Genomic DNA, 18594 nt, shown 5'->3' with positions numbered 1-18594 from the left:
GCACAGCATCATGCATCAAGGATACAGACACTGAGGGTGCTTCATCTTCTTAAACTGGAATGCTGGAACAAAGAGGGTTCCTTCTGAAAACAATTTGCTATGGCTCAGCGACATGGAACAGCTGCAGATATGATTTTAGGCCTTGGTCAAGTATGAAGAGTTGAGGATTTATTTGAACTGACAAGGTCATATACAACTTGTAAAGCAGTCTATTAACACCAGTCCAAAGACTATTTTTCACAGGGGAGTGTGTTATTCCAGAGTAAACATCATGTGGCAACATTCCTTTGTACAGAGTTTGTCTTCAGTAGACAATATTGTTAAATAATGTATTAATCTGAATAGAAACAAGCTTTTCTTCACAGCTTCAACAGCTGCCTCACACTCTGGTCCAGTCAGTTCTGCCCGCGATCAGGACAAGGGATAATTGTTCTCTGCTGAGGTTGCATTCAGGTTTATAGCACCAATCCCCTTCACCTCAGACTAAAATGCATATATTTGCAAGCAAAAACTCTACCCAGATTGCAAAACTGAGTGAGAAAAACTCAGTATTTAAATAGCAAAGAGGAATAGGAAACTCAGGCCTGAAACTGCATCCGTTCTCAGTGTTTCTTATGAAAATAGGCTGAAAAGATAATTTTACAGCTGAGAGTGGCTAGCAGTAAGACATCTCTAATTTTCATTTTTTCTCAGGGTCAGGGTCTAACACAAGACACCAAAGGGTGAGGGTTGATAATGCCATTTAACAAGAGCAGTAAAAAGAGCCACTGTTGCAGCCAGGGATGGAAAGATGCCCGCAAGGACTCTCTTCTCCCCTTCACTCCTTTTAGCTTCTGCCCTAAGCTGACTTAAGAGAAGTGCTGGAGGCTGCTGGACTGTTATGAGGCATCCAGTGATTCCCCAGATGCATCAGCTACAGAGTAGCAGTGACTAATGCTGCCTAGAGTCTGTCTGTATTTCCCATGTGTGTTTTTGTAATCCTGCAGAACAGAAAATTACTTTGTCCTCTCTTCCTTAAATCAGTTCTTAAAAGAAGATAAATATAAAGTTGATGTGGTCTTTCTTCTGTAACAGGGATGAAAAGCTGCAGAAATTTCCTCTGAACTCTTTGATTAAACTATTGAACATTATTTGGCCCTCGGTATCCTGTTTCCTTCCAAGTTCACCAGGTCCTTGGGAATAAAGGAATTAGCTGTAAAAAGTGGTGGGAGGACAAGGCAATAGGTTAACTGTTTGTTGACTGCTACTGACTAATGGTTGTCTCTGGAGGAACTCTGCCTTTCATCCCACCTGATGTTATCTAGTACTAAATGTGTATATTGATTTTATACTGCTAAATAAGATGCTTCCCTCTTTGCTTTTCAGATATTAGTATCCAGTATCCTCAGTTCTCTGGCTACTCATATATCACCTTTGAACCACTGAAAAAGTCCTATCAGACATTTCAAATTACGCTTGAATTCAGGGTAAGTTTAAGCAATTCTCACATTTTAAATTTTATTTACTTACTCTGACATGGTGGACAATAGAGCAGTAACTTAGCTTCAGTGTGATTGTGGTGAACTTGTGTATAACCTTCACCTGCAAAGATCTGGCTCAACCCTCAGTTGAAGGGTTTTCATCCATTGTTGGTAGGTACTGCGTGAGAGAATGTCTGGGACTAGTAGTTGTGGACTAGCAGCAATGTACATTGGCAAGGTTGCAGTCACGGGATGAGCTACAGGCTGAAGAACACACAGAATTTTTGTGAATTAGAGTTTGAAAGCAGTATGCTGTATTTTTGTGGACAAGAGATTATGATCCTGTCATACTGAGCAAAACACTGCCCTACATATAGCATTCCTTTCCCACCCTGCAGAATTTAAGTGGACATTATTTTCCCTCTCTGAAGTTTGGGACATGGGCTACTAATACATTCAGGATGCTTAAAATGCAGGACTAATATGCAGATACATCCCACACTGGCTTGTGTTAGTGCTGTCTGTTCATTACGGACAGAACATCTAGGGCTGCCTCTAGGGAGGATGGCCAAGCTCTTGGATGCATCCCCACCCCCATATAAAGCAGACTCACCAGCCTCACAATCTGGGAAGGAGACTCAAAGCAGCAGCAACAGTTGCCTCAGTGGTGATCTTACACTTCTCTGGCAATTTGCCATTTTAAAATGCAGGATGGCTGCAAAAAGCCACTGTGTCAGCTCCTATGAGCATATAGAGAAATGCTGCCAGCACAGCCTCTTTGGCTTGGGGAGTGTCAGTCTCATGGAACATGTCAAGTAGGGTGTATATATTCATGCACAGTGAGTCTGATGTGTCTACACTTACCAGGCTTGCTAGGACATTCTTGCTAGACTTTTTACTCAGGAGTTTCATGTGGAATATGCCTGACATTCTTGAATACCTCCAGGCTTTTTTTCTTGTCTATAGTACCATACTTTAAGAGATGGTCTTAAATTGTTTAACCATTAAGGCAGTGATTTTCTAGGTTTTTCAAATGCAGGATTCAAAACTGATCAAACAATTTCTGATCCTGCAAGTTAAAAACTTATTCTGAAAAATAGTGACCCTTTTCTGGAGAAAAGTCCTCCACTGCTTCTTGCTTTTATCTGTAATTGTGAGGCTTTGATTTTTCATGTTGACCCAATGATTGCAGGCTGAATCTGAAGATGGTTTGCTGCTGTACTGTGGAGAAAATGAACATGGTCGTGGTGATTTTATGTCACTGGCAATTATCCGACGTAGCCTCCAGTTCAGGTAAAACCTCCATCCTAAATCTGATACAAAGAGAAGGGGCTATTGCTGCCTCCTGGGACGGCTATATGTGAATAATATCTCCAGTGTCTTTGACTTCTGCCCCATACAGTGCACCAAATGGACAGTATAGTTTCATTTAAAAGTACTTCAATAGTTTTTTCTCTCATCTTTCTTTAGTGTGTGAACATGTACCCTGTTGAGGTCTTTAATTCAGACCTCAGTGTAAAGGCAAAATGATCAGTTTTCTTTGAGGCATTTGTCTGGAGCTCATAGCTATGTTACCAGAAATGTCATTGAGCCACTGTATTTGCTATGCTGATGGTATATTGAGTCAGTGTTTTTACTTCACAGAAAAAGGTTTGTAGATAATGTAGCAGAACAAAGGATGTAGTGCCAGCAAGGGGCCACAAACTTCATCTCATATGTTTTGTTTAGATGGTACCTTGTTTAGGTTTTTTAAATGAAGATGGAGACTGTATCTTGCAATCTGATATATATGAAGCAAGTGAAAGAGTATTTCCAGGATGTCCTTACTTGGGAGGGTGAGTCCTTTAAAGGTGGGGTGATGTGCCTTCATTGTGTTTCTATTCACCTGCACTGCATGACAGTCAGGGAAAATGAGACATTTTGTGCACATTCAGCTCTCCTGGAGGTCTTCCTGTCAATAAGCACTGAGTTTCAAATAGACTAGTAGAGTTATTAATGTATCACCAGCCTTTTACCAGGGAGCTAGAAAAATTCCCAGGAGAAATTACTGTAATAGCAGGAACTCAGATTGTAATACCCTCCATCTTGAAACTGTTTCAGCTGTTGGCAAGAATAGCAATGCACTTGGTATGGACAGAGAATGCAAATCTTCTCTACGTTAGAAAAGCAGATAATGAAGTTTGAAATTTGGAACAGATCTTATGTAGGCTTGCTGTCTGAATTTCCTGTGCTAATATGCAGTGTGGAACACAGAGGTTCCAAAGTGCAAAAAGAATATTTGGAGTCTAAAACCAATTTTTGGTTATTTGATTAATGTAAGATTATCACCTTGCCCTCTCTGTCTCATGTTCCCAGGTTCAACTGTGGCACAGGAGTTGGAGTCATAACGAGTGAAAACAAAATCAAGCTGGGGAACTGGCACAGTGTCACATTGTTCAGAGATGGGGTGAATGGCTGGCTCAGGATGGACAACAATGCTCCAGTGACAGGAAAATCTCAGGTTGGTAATACTGCCCTTGTGGCTTGATCTTGGAGTCTCTCAGGGTTGTGATGATGTTTCTTTTCTTGTCACCAGAAGCCTGATCAGACTTAAAAGGTATAGTTTTATTTATTTGTGTTAGGACATGTAGTGAACTAGGATCACAGTACAGATTACTCTTCCAAATACATAGTCTAGAAATCACAGAGATATATATCTCAGGGCTGAATTCCATCACAGTTTCCCTGTTGTATTCCACGTTTGCTCTGCCACCCTTCAGCTACCCTATGCCAGTCTCAAATACAGGCCATTTAACAGAAGTTTACTAGATTTTACAGTTTCTGTCCCTGATTGCTTTTTATTTTGAGCCTCAGAGAACTGCTCTTCTTCCTCAGACATAAAAACTAGATGCATATGTGTGTATGAGTATATATTTATGTATAATATGCATATATGCACACAAAATTTGTGTACAGAGGTGTAATTACATGCATATTCTGGACAAAGATTTAAGCATAGTAATGGAGATAGACATCCTGACTCTGCTCTGACTTATGTCAACACTAGCAAGTTCATACAAGGCTGACAATATAAAATATAATCAGGAAGGTGCTTTGACTTTCTTAACTGTTGCTGGGCTAGAAGGCAAAATTAAAGCACTGGAAGAAAAGGCAATTTCAAATTGTTTCAGATGTTTTTCCTTTGATAGCCACTATTAACATGCCATCCCTAGCTCTGAAAGAAAGCAACTTCAGATGTCTTATTACTTTACACTTTTATGTGCAGGCACTGAAGAGAAAAAATTGCAATGTATTGAGTTCTCATCAGCTGGAAATGACAGAGGAAAGAATTTCAGTGTGTCATGTATCGCTGTTACCAATGCTATGAGGCCATGCAAAGGGCAGATGTGAATCAGGAGAGATATGTACAGTTTCTGCAGTGTACTGTGCAAGTTTACACCTGCAGACTCAATAATCTCAGTTTATTTAGCCTGGTGCCAAATACAGACTATGGTGATAGAATTTATTGTTTTAAATGCTGTGGGGGCAGGGCAGGGCAGGAGTGAAAAATCCTGAAAGATTTTAGGCTAGAGGTCAGTGCTGTCAAAAGCACAAGTTGGTAAAACCTGGCCCTGAATAACTGAGAATTTTGAATATTTTCTTCTAAAGGTTTGCGGGGTTTTGAAAGAGCTGTTGAATAGGAGGCAAAAGTCATATTTTGATCAATTTGTGGAAGGAATTTTGACTCAGTTGGCCATAGTTGCATGGAGTTTGTGTCAGTGGTCAAAGAAGGTTCTGTTGGTTTTGATATTTTTTTTCTTTCACTGTAGCAGTTTTAGTATATTTGTATATGTAAATTTCTATAGATTTGTTAAAGAGATGGGCAGTACATTTAGCAATGGCAAAGTGAGCAGAACCCTGCTGAAGTTGCAACTTTACTGGCTTTTGCCTTTTCTTTGTGTTTACCTTTTTTTAAATATTTTTTTTTATTATTTCATAATTATTCAATACTGAACACTTGCTGGGTTCTGTCCAAAAGACAATATTTCAATGGTCCATCCCTCAGGGCTCACAGTTTAGAAGACAAACAATTTTTTGGCAAAAAGAAAGGAAGAAATTGCAGCAAAAGACAGACCATGGTTTCTCCTCCAAACAGTGATTTTTAGTCCTTTTTATTGTGCTTTTAGTAGATCATGTTATTGTGATGGGATGCAGGTTGATTTCAAATGGTGGGCTGATTTGGGGAATGCCTAACAGGAAGGAATTACCAATTAATAACCTACATATATATTCCCTGACACAGTTTTTCATTGAGGAAAATAATTGACTGTAAACCACTATGGCTTAATGTTGTCCTGTGTTATATGTTACACAGCATGCTGTGCTCTGCTCTCCCTTCAGGGCCAGTACAGCAAAATCACGTTCCAGACTCCCTTCTACGTTGGCGGCACTCCCAGCATGTACTGGCTGGTCAGGGCCACCGGCACCAACCGCGGCTTCCAGGGCTGCGTCCAGTCACTGAGCATCAATGGAAAGATAATTGACATGAGACCCTGGCCACTAGGGAAAGCTCTCAGTGGTGCTGATGTTGGTGAGTTTAATGGTGTGGGGTCTTTAACCAGTGACTAACCCAGGGTTACTTTTTATCCTGTTGGGACAAATTGAGCGATGGTCCAGGTTTGAGAGGTGGAAGGTGCGGTCTCTATTTTTGGCCTGGTTTTCCTCTGTTCCTTTGCACATTGCTCTTGCTGGGTCTGTAGTAGGACAATTCATCACAGTGCACAAGCAAGCCCTTGTGGACACAGTGTGCACAGTAAATAGTAAACCCATTTTCATGAGAGAACAGTAAGATCTGTGTTGCAGATATCATTACAGCCGTGCTGGTATTTCTGCCAGCAGCAGAAATACCAGCCCTGACTGACACAGTCATGTCATCAGAAATCAATAGAATGTATGCTGAGCTTGCATTTGAAACAATACAAACCAAACAAGATCAATTTTGCCTAAAGACATCATTGCATTTGTCCAAAGTAATACATGGATCTCTCAGGCCCACAGCAGCCCTGTGGATGTTGCAGAGGGCTTCCTTTGTTACACCCAACCACTGCTGAAGCATGTAGGCTTTCCTGTATACCATCGTTTGTTTTGCTATCCAGAGCCATGGTATGATTTAAAAAGAGCTTGGAATAAATACTTGTAGCAGCTTTATGAAGTGTGATGATAAAATTATTTTCCCTTCACAGGGTAAAAGATGGAGAAGTGGGAAAGTTAATTAACTAGTCCTGTCTTATTTATTCATCTATTTTATCCTTTTAATCGGCACTTGAAAAAAGGCAGGGCAACAAAATTCTTGCTTTAATGATCTCCCAGTCTAAACAATAACAGAATAAGGGAAAATCTGAGACAGAAGGCAAGTGCTAACAGCTAGAAATAGATTCCATACCACTGAACTCTCCCTGCCATGCTTCAGCCACAAAGTCATCTTTCTTCTCTTCTGTAGCTATGCATTTGACATCCCAAGAAGGAAATTATTTATGAGAAACTTCTTAACAATTGCTCTTTTTTTTTCTAGATAACATGGCCAAACATCTGTGCAATATAGGGGTAGAACAGACTGGCCAATGAAACAGTTGCTGAAAAGAGTAAGATTTTAGAATCAGAATGTAATTTCATGATAGAGTGAGAATCTGTGGACTTTAGATAGGTGAAAGCCCTGCTGAACTTCTCTAGTCCTAGTTTCTATTGCCTTTTGGGATACAACTAGTTTCATTCCCATCCGTGAATGCTCCACATACTACTTGCATTAACAATAAACATCAATGAAAGTAAATGCTGTGCTCTGCCATATGTGACTCAAAACTGACTGATAAAGCCTTGCTGTCCTTGTATGACTGCATACATTTATATGAAACTATACCAGAAGAGACTTGCAAACAATAGGTCATGCAAGTATAACTTAAAATAAAAAAATTGGAAGTAAGCTCTGCTAGAGTTTAGGAATGACTCTTGTGATTCAGTGACTTGGGGATTCTTTTCTGTTGGCACAGTATATAAATCAGGAGTGCTGTGCTACATGGATCACAGAACTGAGGATGGCGAGGAGAGCGGTACATCCTCCTCTCTGCTCTCTCTTCTGGCTACAGCAGAGGTCCCACTGTGAGCTGAGGGACAAACAGAAGAGATACTGCGCATGGTTTGGAATGGGCATGGCAGGACCTGCAGCTGCTGCAGCTGCTCTCCTTCTTCATCTCCATTGGAGCAAAGTAAATGCAGCTACCACACTTGCGGTTTGCGTCTTCAGCATAGTAACCTGTGCTGGCCCAAAGGCTGTGAAAAGCCACTGGGACATTGGGAGACCAGCCTGTCCTTAAATATCAAGACTACTCCAGTTCAAGCTGTTTTTCAAATCAGGGATCCCATGACTGGTCCCGTTGCTGTTGTCTTCCTTATTCTTTTCTGTTTCTCAAAGACTTTGTTTAATTTTGATCTGCTTGAACATCTGCCAACATTAACACTGGAGCAGATGCAGCAAAGATGAGCATTGTCTTGGTTTTCTGTTTGTGTCTTCACACTTGATCCATAGAGATCCTTGTTTACATGTCTTGGTTCTGTTTCCTTGCTTATAAAACAGAACTAGTGCTGCTCTGTCAGTGTCACGATAATTGGGGAATAGATGAGGGATCTGAGGGACAAGATACCTGTCCTGCCTTGGTTCACTTATGGCCATTACAGTGCAGGCCAGAAGAGGCAAAGACACCTCAATGAACACAGCCAGCACCCCATATCCCATGGCTGGGCATGGTGCAGAACTGTCCCCTTCCATGGAAAAGGAGCTTTTTTCCCCTGCTGTTTTGTCTGTGCTCCTCAGGTCAGCCCTGGAGTCCTGTGTCAGGCTGCTGTACCCAGACCTGCCCTCCATACAATGAAAAGTTGTTCTGGTAGGAGATTTGTAGATGTGCAATACACAATAAGTCTGGTCTATCAAGGAGTTGTACCTGATGACCTGTGAGTTGTAACTGCTTCTGCCCTGAGTTAGTTAGAAAAGGTTGTTTTCTACTGTGGAGAGCGGAGTGATTGGGATGGACCAGCACATCAGCTATTTGTATCTGCATATTTGTTTGTGGTTTCTTTTCTGGCTTTGGGATGGGAATTTAAACTGTAAAACTGGTGCTGTACAAACACCAATGCCTTCTTGAAATGTGTAGAGACCTGCTCTTGAACTATCAGTGTTATGTTTGGACAAAAACAACAACAACAAAAAAACAAACAAACAAAAAACCAAACAAACAAACAAACAAACAAACAAACAAACAAAAAAACCCCCGTATCTGCTCCTTGCAATAGTTTTCAAGACTTCTCTTAATCACCTCAAGTTGCAAAACTGTTTCTCAAGTGTTTATTGCCAAACTGCCTCATGAAACCTTTGTCATCTCAGAGGTGATACGCCAATGTCCCTCAAAATAAATGTGTTACTTCTTAGTTTGCTATAAAACACTAAGCCCCTCCAGGTGGTGTGCTTACCATTATACAACTTGGACTTCCTTAATGTATACTGATAATGTAATTGGTTTGTTACGATTGACAAGGGGAGAGTTATTTAATCAGAAACTAAAGGAGAAAATAAATTAATCAAGAACTTCAACCAGGTGTGCATTTCACAGTTGTATAGTTTGGCTTTATAGATATCAGTTTTAAGAAGCAAATGAGAATTTATTTGTTCTACAACAATTTCAGCTAAAATCTAGAAAGAAGAAATAACCTCTTTGTTATTTAAGTTGATATGCCAGCATAGTAGAGATGCTGCTTAAAAAGCCCATATGTCGATGATATGGATCCCTTTTAGGGAGGACAAGAGAGTAGACAACCTTATTTTGGCTAACAAGATTAGTTGATAATGATTAACACCTCCCATGATCAGCATGGCATGAATTTATAGTGAACAAAGAAGCACTTAGGAAAATTGAAATTAAACCAGACTTGGTGAATGTAAACAATTTAGAAATTTGTATCTTATGAGAAAATAGGAAGAAGAGCAGACAATAAGTAATCCAAGGAATGAGCGAAAGTTGCATCTCTCATGGTTTGCTTGTAAGGGCTACTTTTTGCTATTTATAAAATCTCTTGATGGTCTGATATTTTAAAAATGCTAATAATTGAGTTCCTTGTCTAAATTGCACACCATTTGACAAATTAGGAAAGAATCTAGGAATAAGAGCAAATTGTGTTGGTTACTAGCAGCAATCAACAGCCAAATAAATCTGTGACAAACTTCCCCGATAAACTGATGGTCTGACTCCTGCATTTAGGTGAGTGCAGCAGTGGCATCTGTGATGAGGCTGCCTGCATCAACAGTGGTACCTGTACTGCAAGCAAAGCAGACTCTTACATTTGCCTTTGTCCTCTGGGATTTAAAGGCCATCATTGCGAGGAAGGTGAGTGGATATTGGGATACCTCTATTTTTTTGTGTGCTTTATTTAGTGTTTGATGTGTTTTCCACTTAGAGACACCCAAGGAGGTCTCATGCTGTTACACTGACAGAAGAGAATACTTGTTATTTCATCTTTTTAAAGTCACATGCTGAACCCTTCCCTTCCCTGGATGAAGCTTTGGAGCTTCATCCAGCTCCTACATAATCAGTGATTCTCAAACCTCTTTGCTTTTTAACCTAACTGCACTCAAGCATCTTGACATTTCTATTCAGAAGTTAAAATAATCTACTACTCCACAGCTGCACATTAATCCTAAAAAATACCCACCTTTCTCCTAAAACCAGTGTCAGTTGTATATTTTGAAATGTAAAGGACACAATGTTAATTGCCTGCTAATATCAGAGATACAAGTAGTGAAATACATATGGCATTATTTTTTATGCTGTAGATATTTTCATGCCACCACCCACTGTGTGCATGCTAGCTACTTTGAAAGGCACTATTATGAATCACTAAAGAAAAGGTACAAAATGCTTTACAGTACAGACACATACTGTATTTGTAGATGGAAAAGGAATGGATTAACCAGTATTGGGTAGGATTATAAAATATTTTTAATTTAGATGAAAAAAGAATCATCAGGTTGTTTTGCTAGGCACTAGCTTAGTTAATGCAAGGAACAGACATTGGTTGGTAAGAGTCAATCCTTTATGTTTGAACCTCAAGTGACCTGCTTGTGATTTCTGGATTTCCAGCACTCACCTTGGCCATACCGCAATTCAACGAATCCTTAAGATCATTTGCTAGCACACCCTGGCCCTTGGAACCACAGAATTACCTTTCCTTCATGGAGTTTGAGCTGACATTTCGTCCAGATTTAGAGACTGGTGTCCTTTTGTACAGCTATGACTCAGACAGCAAGGACTTCCTCTCCATTAACATGGTGGCTGGCTACGTGGAGTTCAGGTTTGACTGCGGCTCAGGAACAGCTGTTATCAGGTAAATGGTGCTGCTTGTGTTTCCTTCCCAACAGTGCCACAGTGCTGATGCAGGAGAGGAGTGGATTGGAAAAAGTCACAGCCTATGATGAGGTGTGCAAGCCCCTTGGCCTCTTGTGCCTTGTTCTAGGGAAGCACAGAAGCACCAAAATTTTGGTCAAGGGGATGGGATTTTCTTCCTACATTAGTATGTTTCAAAGGTTTGTGCTTTGTCTTACTGTAGATGTTACATTTGTGTCTGTATGGTATTGCAATAATTCCCTTCTTGGCCCTATGACACTGCACCATAGCTGTTTAGGGGATCTATAAATATTTTATGCATATATTTCTAGCCACAGGATTTTACAGTATTGGCCCTTGTGTGAGCATCCTCCTTTCTGGTTTCCAGTTCCAAGCAGGTGTGTCAGGCTGGAGGTGGCACAAGAAGATATACCTCCAGGTCCCTCCACTTCCTCATAGTGCTGTTTTTTGAGGGACCTGAGGCTACTATCCAATGTATACAATGTAAGCTGTCTAAAACATAAATATGTAGTTTAACCTGGTCACGAAGGCTCCCTGGACAGACCTTCTGCAAGTGACTCATTGCATCCTAAAATTAATGGATAGGAGGATAGAAGCAATGAAATGCCTCAAAAATACTGCTCTCTCCCTCTGTGTAACTGAGTAGCCAGTCACTGGGCAACTGTTCCTGGGCTTTCTGAAAAGGCTGAACAGAGGCACTAAGTATCTTGGATATGGCCAGGGGGCTGCCAGTTTGACCAGGGTGACCTGATATTTAGAAATTATTGATATAAAGCTTATGCAAAATGTGTACACTGTCTGCAAGTCTTGCATACCAGTGATTCCTGTGGATGGGCATCAGGAATTTTGACTATACTGTGATTAGGGAAAATGTACTGATTTTACAATGAATGAGGACTCAAGCAAACAAACTCATTCAGTTTTGCAGACAAAATTAGATATGAAATATAAAGGGAGCAAATGCAAAATAATGCACAAGCCTAACAATGCACAGCTGTGGAAAAACAGTCATTGTTGTCAGATAAAGATCCTGGAGTTGTCATGGATAGCTCTGTGGAAGCAACAGCAAACTGTTTAAAGACAAATACAGAAACGTAAGTACAATGCAGAGAATTATTAGGAATAAGGAAGAATTTCTCTGCTGAAATCCACAGCACCATGTCTTGAAAATTTACGTGTTATTCTGGTCACATAATTTCAAAAGAAATTAGCAAAATTAAAAAGGAAGAGCAGTTTTGACATCCAAGAGAGGGAATGAAACATCTTCCACAAATCTCTTCCATAGCAGGACCTTTCAGCCTGGAAAATAAAGAGTTTGTTGGGAGTATGACAGAGGTTTTAAAATAATGAATGGCCTGTAGATTAATGAGTATTCTGTATTTTTTCAATATGCAAAGAAGATAAGGAACCAAAGAAAATAAGACTTTTTTTCTTCGGGTGTGGGTTTTTTGTTTTTTTTTTTTTTTTTCAGAGGACTACATAAATAAGTTGTGGAAACTCATTGTCACAGCAAGTTACAGATGCCAAAACTATAAATAGGTTAAAAAAAATTGAACAAATTTGAAGAAAGCTCCATTGAGGGAGATCAAACACAGTTGTATGGATGCAGCCTCTGACTCAGGAAATTGCTAAATGACAAGTTGCCAGAGGCTGAGAGGATATATCAAGGGAAGAATCACTTCATACTTGCCCTATTCTCTTGCTGAAAAGTGGCAGAAATAGCTAATTTTGGAGACCTTTTCTCCAATTCAGAATAGCCCTTCTTACAACAGCCCTCAATCTTTACTGATTGCAGCTTTCTAATTCTTGTTACTGGCAACAGTAAAATATTAAAGTAGAATTTTTTTTTCTTCCAAGAATATTGAAGCACTTCAAAACGCCTTGTACTAAAGTTTAACTGATATGTAAGGTTATGAAATGTAGAGAGAGCTACAAGCATATGCCTGGGAGTAGAAGCTGCCCTTTCTGTTGGAAAGCAGAAGGACAAGCTGGAGGTACTGCCTGAGGTACATGCATTGGAGGAAGAGTGTGGTCAGATAGCTGAGTAATGGGCAAGGCTCAGGACACCATCAGGATTCATTGAAAGTTGTTAGGCTCTCCTGTTAGCTCTTTTTCTAGATAAAATGTGCAACTCACACCCCATCACCAGCTCTATCAGTGATTAAATATGACAAATAGATTGCCTCTTTTTCATGCCTGCTTGGTCAATGTCCATATTACATCAGGCCTACACTGTGTCTTTAGCAGGGTTATATCTCTGGTCATCCTGATAGCTCTGCCTGATACCTCTGCCACCAGGCTGTTAGATATTATATTCTAATCAGAACACAGCCATAATAACTAGGATGAGGCAAGCTTATTTGTGTATATCAGTAGCAGCAGCAGGAGAGCTGATGACGGTGAAGGTTGTGATTTCCTGATGTATCGCTGGATGGAATCAGCACAATGTGCTCTGGGGGCTTCACAGGCGGAAGGGATGCTGAGTGGATGGCCAGATGCAGAGCCTGAGCACTGAAATGTCTCAGAGGAAAAGCTGTTGGGATTTCCCTTGGCCAAGCAGGATCAAGATCTTCATGATCTGGTATATTTTTTAAGCTGTGGTTTACATGGGAAAAAGTAACCCCACACCACATGAAGAGCCAGGAGTGCTCAAACATAAGAAGAAAGTGTTACCAAGGTCATGTTGGTTTCAAAAAGCCCACAAAAGAGCTTACAGCTCTGAAGTGATGACTCTGCAATGCTTAATCATCCCTGATTGTAATTAAATCTAGCAATGCAGGAGGATGATGCAAAGCATGATGATGACCTAAGCAGCAGAGGAGATGTTTGTATTGCCACTTACTATGTAGCCAAACCTATCTGGTTCCTTTGTATGTGTATGTTGACTTCTTCAAGGTGATTAGATTTCCTTAGCTATTGATTTGCCCGAGACAGTTAAACTCTAAATGGTGTTACATAAGAAGGAGGACAAGTGACTGGCATTGCTTGATAATATTTTTAATTGAGGTTTTATGAACCAAGTGTCATTCAGAAGAGTCAATTAATACTGCCACCATCATCAAAATAGACAAAAATGAGCTTTAAGAAAATTTGAAGGATAAAAAAAAAAAATGACAGAAAAGTTTCAAAACTTATCTTGATTGTTAAGAAAAAGAAAACATTATTTTCACATTTTCAAAATTATATAAGTTTTTTTAATCAGCATTTGAATCACTATTGACTCACTATTTCAGATTACAATTTTTTTCTATTTGTTTTAATTTCAAAATGTGGGGGGTTTTTGTTTGTTTTTAAATGCAGTACTTGAAAATACAAAACATGATTTCATCCCCAGGAATCATGTATTTTTTCACTGAAGCTAGCAAGTCTTAGTGGTCCTAGATAACACAGTTCTAATTTTTCCAGCTTGGCTAGTAAATCAAACACAAGTTTCCAGTCCTCCTGGAGGAAAGGCAGCTACATCTCATTTAGATATAAATGCTTTAACCTGAGTAGTTAAATGACATTTGAAAACAAGATACAAAGATCTATAGGACTTGTGAACAGGAATGTGGTTTTGCCATTCATACAAGCTGCTATTCATATTAGTACTGTGCCAGTAAAGATTGTAAGAACTGTTTAAAAATGCTTCCTTTGAGACTGATGAATATTTTGTACAACTGGGAATTATTCTTCCTAGCCAAGATCTCATCACATCATTAGGATGATTTTTTAATTACTTCCCTTTTATGTACATGATCCAGGCTGCATGTGTGTGTGTGTAGATGTCAATGTAACAAGATGTATAAATAGAGCTGATAAGCCAACACAAAGTAGTTCTGTTTTAAAAGAGGATTAAGAATGTGGGGCTAGACCAACCATTAAATGGGAAGCTGTTAGTGAAATGAGGATGTACAGCTGAGACAAAAACTCCTTTTTATGTGTTATAAATGACTGAGCAGAAAAACTAGCACAGAGGTAGCTAAAGTGTGTGCTGGCAATAGTGTTTCATTTATAAATAAAACTAGAGTGCTTGTTATTTGCTCTAGAAATATGGTCTTTGCTGATGGGGCTCAAAAGATTGTTACTTCCTTATAAGGGAAGAATCACAGTGGCTGATATTTATTTTTTATTTAGAAAATCATCCCAGAAGATTTGACTTTTTAACATTACAGAGTATCAGAAAGGCACAGTGTTACATACTTGAAAATTTTCTTGCCCGTAAAACAGGAGTGAAGAACCTGTCAGCCTGGGTCAGTGGCATGAATTGCGAGTGTCTCGCACGGCAAAGAACGGTATCCTGCAGGTGGACAAACAGAAGCCAGTGGAAGGGATGGCAGAGGTGAGCTCATGGCAGACTTGTCTTGAACGCAGCTGTTGGACTGCAGAGCCTGCTCTCAAAATTCTTACTAGCTTAAAACAGTATACACATTAGGGCAACATTTTCTTAAGCCCAGAGTTGGGAATTTGTGCGTAAGGCTTTCCCTCTGAGGATGAGGATATTGTAAAGGATCCCACTGGAATCTGACTGTACCTGCTCCTGACATGTAACTGGACTCTTGTTTTTGTGTCTGGCTCGTATATCTTTCTGAGGTTTTTTTCTTGGTTCTTGTGGCTAAGTCTGTTGAACAACGTGTGCACTATGAGAGGTGCAATTTGGAGAAGTATCGTGCTGAAAAGTACGTGTCCAATCTTTTTTTACCTCTTGCTGAATGTTGTCCTGGAAAGATAGGCCTGAAGACAATTGTCTCTTTGTCTTCTTGCAAAAGTAGTTTGCAGGCCAGAGTAAGGGTGGGAACAATTAGGCAGTTGATGATTTGCTTTTTTGTTCTTCACTCACCAAGTGATCATAGAGAATCAAATTTATAATAAAGTGAAACTGTACTTGTACCAAGCAGGATATTCACTCTCAGCACTTACATGCCTGCACAGAGGCATTTTCTGTCTTGATAAAAGCCAAGGCTAGACCAAATAGGAACCGAAAACACACCACCACATCGACCTGCTTAGGAAATGTCTTTAGTGGAGAGTGCAGACAGAAAAACAGACTCCATATACCATAGCAGAAAATTGCCATAGCAGAAAAATTCCACAGCAGGCTTTTCAGCAATCTGGGAAACTTTTATCAAAGCTTTGACTTTTCTTCAAAAAATTAAATAATTTGAAATTCCAATTGTCTGTCAGGGAACAAATTGAGTGAGCAACATTTGTCTGGAGCTCTCAAGACTTCTTCAGATAGATGGGTTAAGGTGAACATTCTCATTTTTTTCCTCTTAAGTGCTGCAGTGCAGTGCTCCAGGAGGAGGGTGGCTGGGACTGCCAACCATGAAAGCACAGAAGCTTCTGCTGGACTGGAGTACACAGTTATTCTGTCTTTAGCTGTTAAATGTCTTTCAGTTTACTCCAGAACCCTGAATATTCCCATCAGGTATCCTGAGCAACTGCTTCTGGTAATTGATGCAAATTCAATGTTTCTTTCATTTAGCCCCATAACTTACAGTAGGTTATCTCTTAGATTTTGGAAATACTAAATGAGTCTCTACTGCATGAACTTTGCTCTGATTTTAGCTTTATGAACCTAATTCTGGTTATAGACTTACATCAGTGTACCTCAAGTCTTTGCAAATAAAGCTAGATATGCAGTCAGAAAACACAATGGATCAGTTTCCTTTCTTTCTTCCTCCAGTATTGCCATTTGAAATACCTGAGATTTTTCAGCTACTTAAGACTGGGATAATGTAAAGTCAGTCAAGAGTGTCCTACAATGGCTTTCTTGATTGTACAAAGAAGAGGCATTGAAATAAGCTATAACATCTAATGTAGGGCTATCACAATTCATGTAGGCTAATCTGAAGATAGAAGCATGGTTCCAGCTACTCTGATAAAATGTTATTCTTTGTTTCTTGCAGGGGGCTTTTACACAGATTAAATGCAGCTCTGAAATATTTATTGGTGGAGTCCCTAATTACGATGATGTGAAGAAGAACTCTGGTATCCTCAGGCCCTTCAGTGGGAGCATCCAGAAGGTGTGTGCCCAGAGAAACACACTGTGGGCATTTATTTCCATTGTATCCATGCATCCGTGCAAACCTGTTGTTATTCAACTGCCAATATTCAAAATAATCAAGGATTTCACCTCAGGAGCTCACCATGAAGTGGTTAAATTATTGTTTCACAGTGAAAAGTCCACCTAGTGTATTCTTACACCACCATGGAGATGCACACCATACTGCTTTCCCCTCTTACAATTTTATATGGGGCACATGAATGGAGGACAAGTTTTCCATTGTTAACAGACATTAGGGATGATGTTCCCATGTCAGCTAAGCGTGAGCGCAGTTCATATCAGACCTAGTAAATAATCAAATGAAAGTGCAAATTGAACTTATATTTTTCTTTCTAAACATACTTAAAGTAACTTGGATAAAGTTGAAAGGTTGGCCCTCAATCCTCACAATTTTAGAGGAGTGAATTGCATCAGATTATAGCAACAAAATAACAAATAAAACCAAATCTTTAGTAATAGTTTTTATTAAAAAAAAAATTAAATCTCTACAGTTAACAATTGCTCCAAGACAGAAAAGTAATTGTAGTTCAGTGTAAATGGTTTATTTACTCAGTCTGACACTTTTTACTGTCTTTGTCAGGTGTCTAGCAGAAAGCATGAAGTTCAGGAAAACTGGGGGAGTGAGTAATAGTGATGGTAACAGGTCAAACACATGAACATCAGTCAGAAGGTAGACTTGACTAAACACAATGTATTTTGGGATGCAAGATAGAAAGCCTAGAGCAATTAACACAGGTTACAATTACAAGGTGAGGGGTTGTACAATAGACTGAAGGCACTGTTAAGTATTGGGAAATGCAGAGTGTGAGCCTTTATTTCTATGATGTACTTAGTAAGATGGATTTTTATTCTCAGAGTCATGAATACGTTATCAAGGAAAAGTACTGCCTGCCTTTTGGTCACTGGGAACATTTGGTTGCCTTCTTTACACATAGTAGGATTTTGGAGAACTATACAAAGTTCTAGTTGGAGAAATAGAGCTGCAAACATCACCAAGTACTGGAAAATACGTTGTGTATATAAAGAACTAAGAACACAATACGTTTAGTTTTGTTAGATAAGGCTGAGAAGTGACTTGTGGTTTTCTAGTTCATAGATGAGGATGAAATTTCTTTGGATACATGGTGATGGAATTATGCAGAAAAAGACATGATGAGGAACAAGGGCTGGGAACTGAATATAAGTTTAAAACAAAAGACATATTTTTATAAGCGGAGGCTTATTAACTTCTGGAACAAAATTCAGAAAGAAGCTGATAACATAATGGAGTCTTCCCTGGTCCATTACATGACAGCACTGTATGTTTTTTTCTACTGTTAGAGTTGTATTGTGCTTTATGTCACCTCTTCTCTGGGTTGGGTCTCCTAAGGTGCATTGTCTGAGTTGTGCAGGAGCCAGAGCAACTACTACCTTTCTCAGTTCTGCCCTTAAAATCTATTATGTGTTAAGATGCACTTATTTTGATGTAGCTGAGACCGGATGCTGTGCCTGCATGCAATTTCTCTTGCTGAGATGTCAGCTGAGATTATACAAATGTTGATTTATTTTGGAGAACATATGCTGCTGACATATTGGAAAAATCCCAGCATTTAGCAGTTCTCTTCCATTTATATACAAGCAGTTTTGTGAAGTCATTATTTATGTTTTCCATTCTTCTTAA

The 18594-nt window shown here is 39.5% G+C and overlaps 1 protein-coding gene across 1 annotated transcript in view; it reads left to right on the top strand.

The window, feature by feature from the left end:
• The window catches only part of EGFLAM (EGF like, fibronectin type III and laminin G domains), a 72084-nt gene that overhangs the window by 42833 nt on the left and 10657 nt on the right, over positions 1-18594 (top strand). Inside the window, exons 10-17 of the mRNA XM_021552052.3 lie at positions 1366-1466; positions 2653-2753; positions 3816-3960; positions 5841-6030; positions 9746-9871; positions 10625-10868; positions 15098-15209; positions 16777-16893. Of these exons, the coding sequence (XP_021407727.2) occupies positions 1366-1466; positions 2653-2753; positions 3816-3960; positions 5841-6030; positions 9746-9871; positions 10625-10868; positions 15098-15209; positions 16777-16893 (1136 nt within the window). The remainder of the gene's footprint in view (positions 1-1365; positions 1467-2652; positions 2754-3815; positions 3961-5840; positions 6031-9745; positions 9872-10624; positions 10869-15097; positions 15210-16776; positions 16894-18594) is intronic.

Source organism: Lonchura striata, chromosome Z (genome assembly GCF_046129695.1).
Source record: "Lonchura striata isolate bLonStr1 chromosome Z, bLonStr1.mat, whole genome shotgun sequence".
Taxonomy (NCBI): domain Eukaryota; kingdom Metazoa; phylum Chordata; class Aves; order Passeriformes; family Estrildidae; genus Lonchura; species Lonchura striata.
This window is presented reverse-complemented; position numbering and strand designations above follow the sequence as displayed.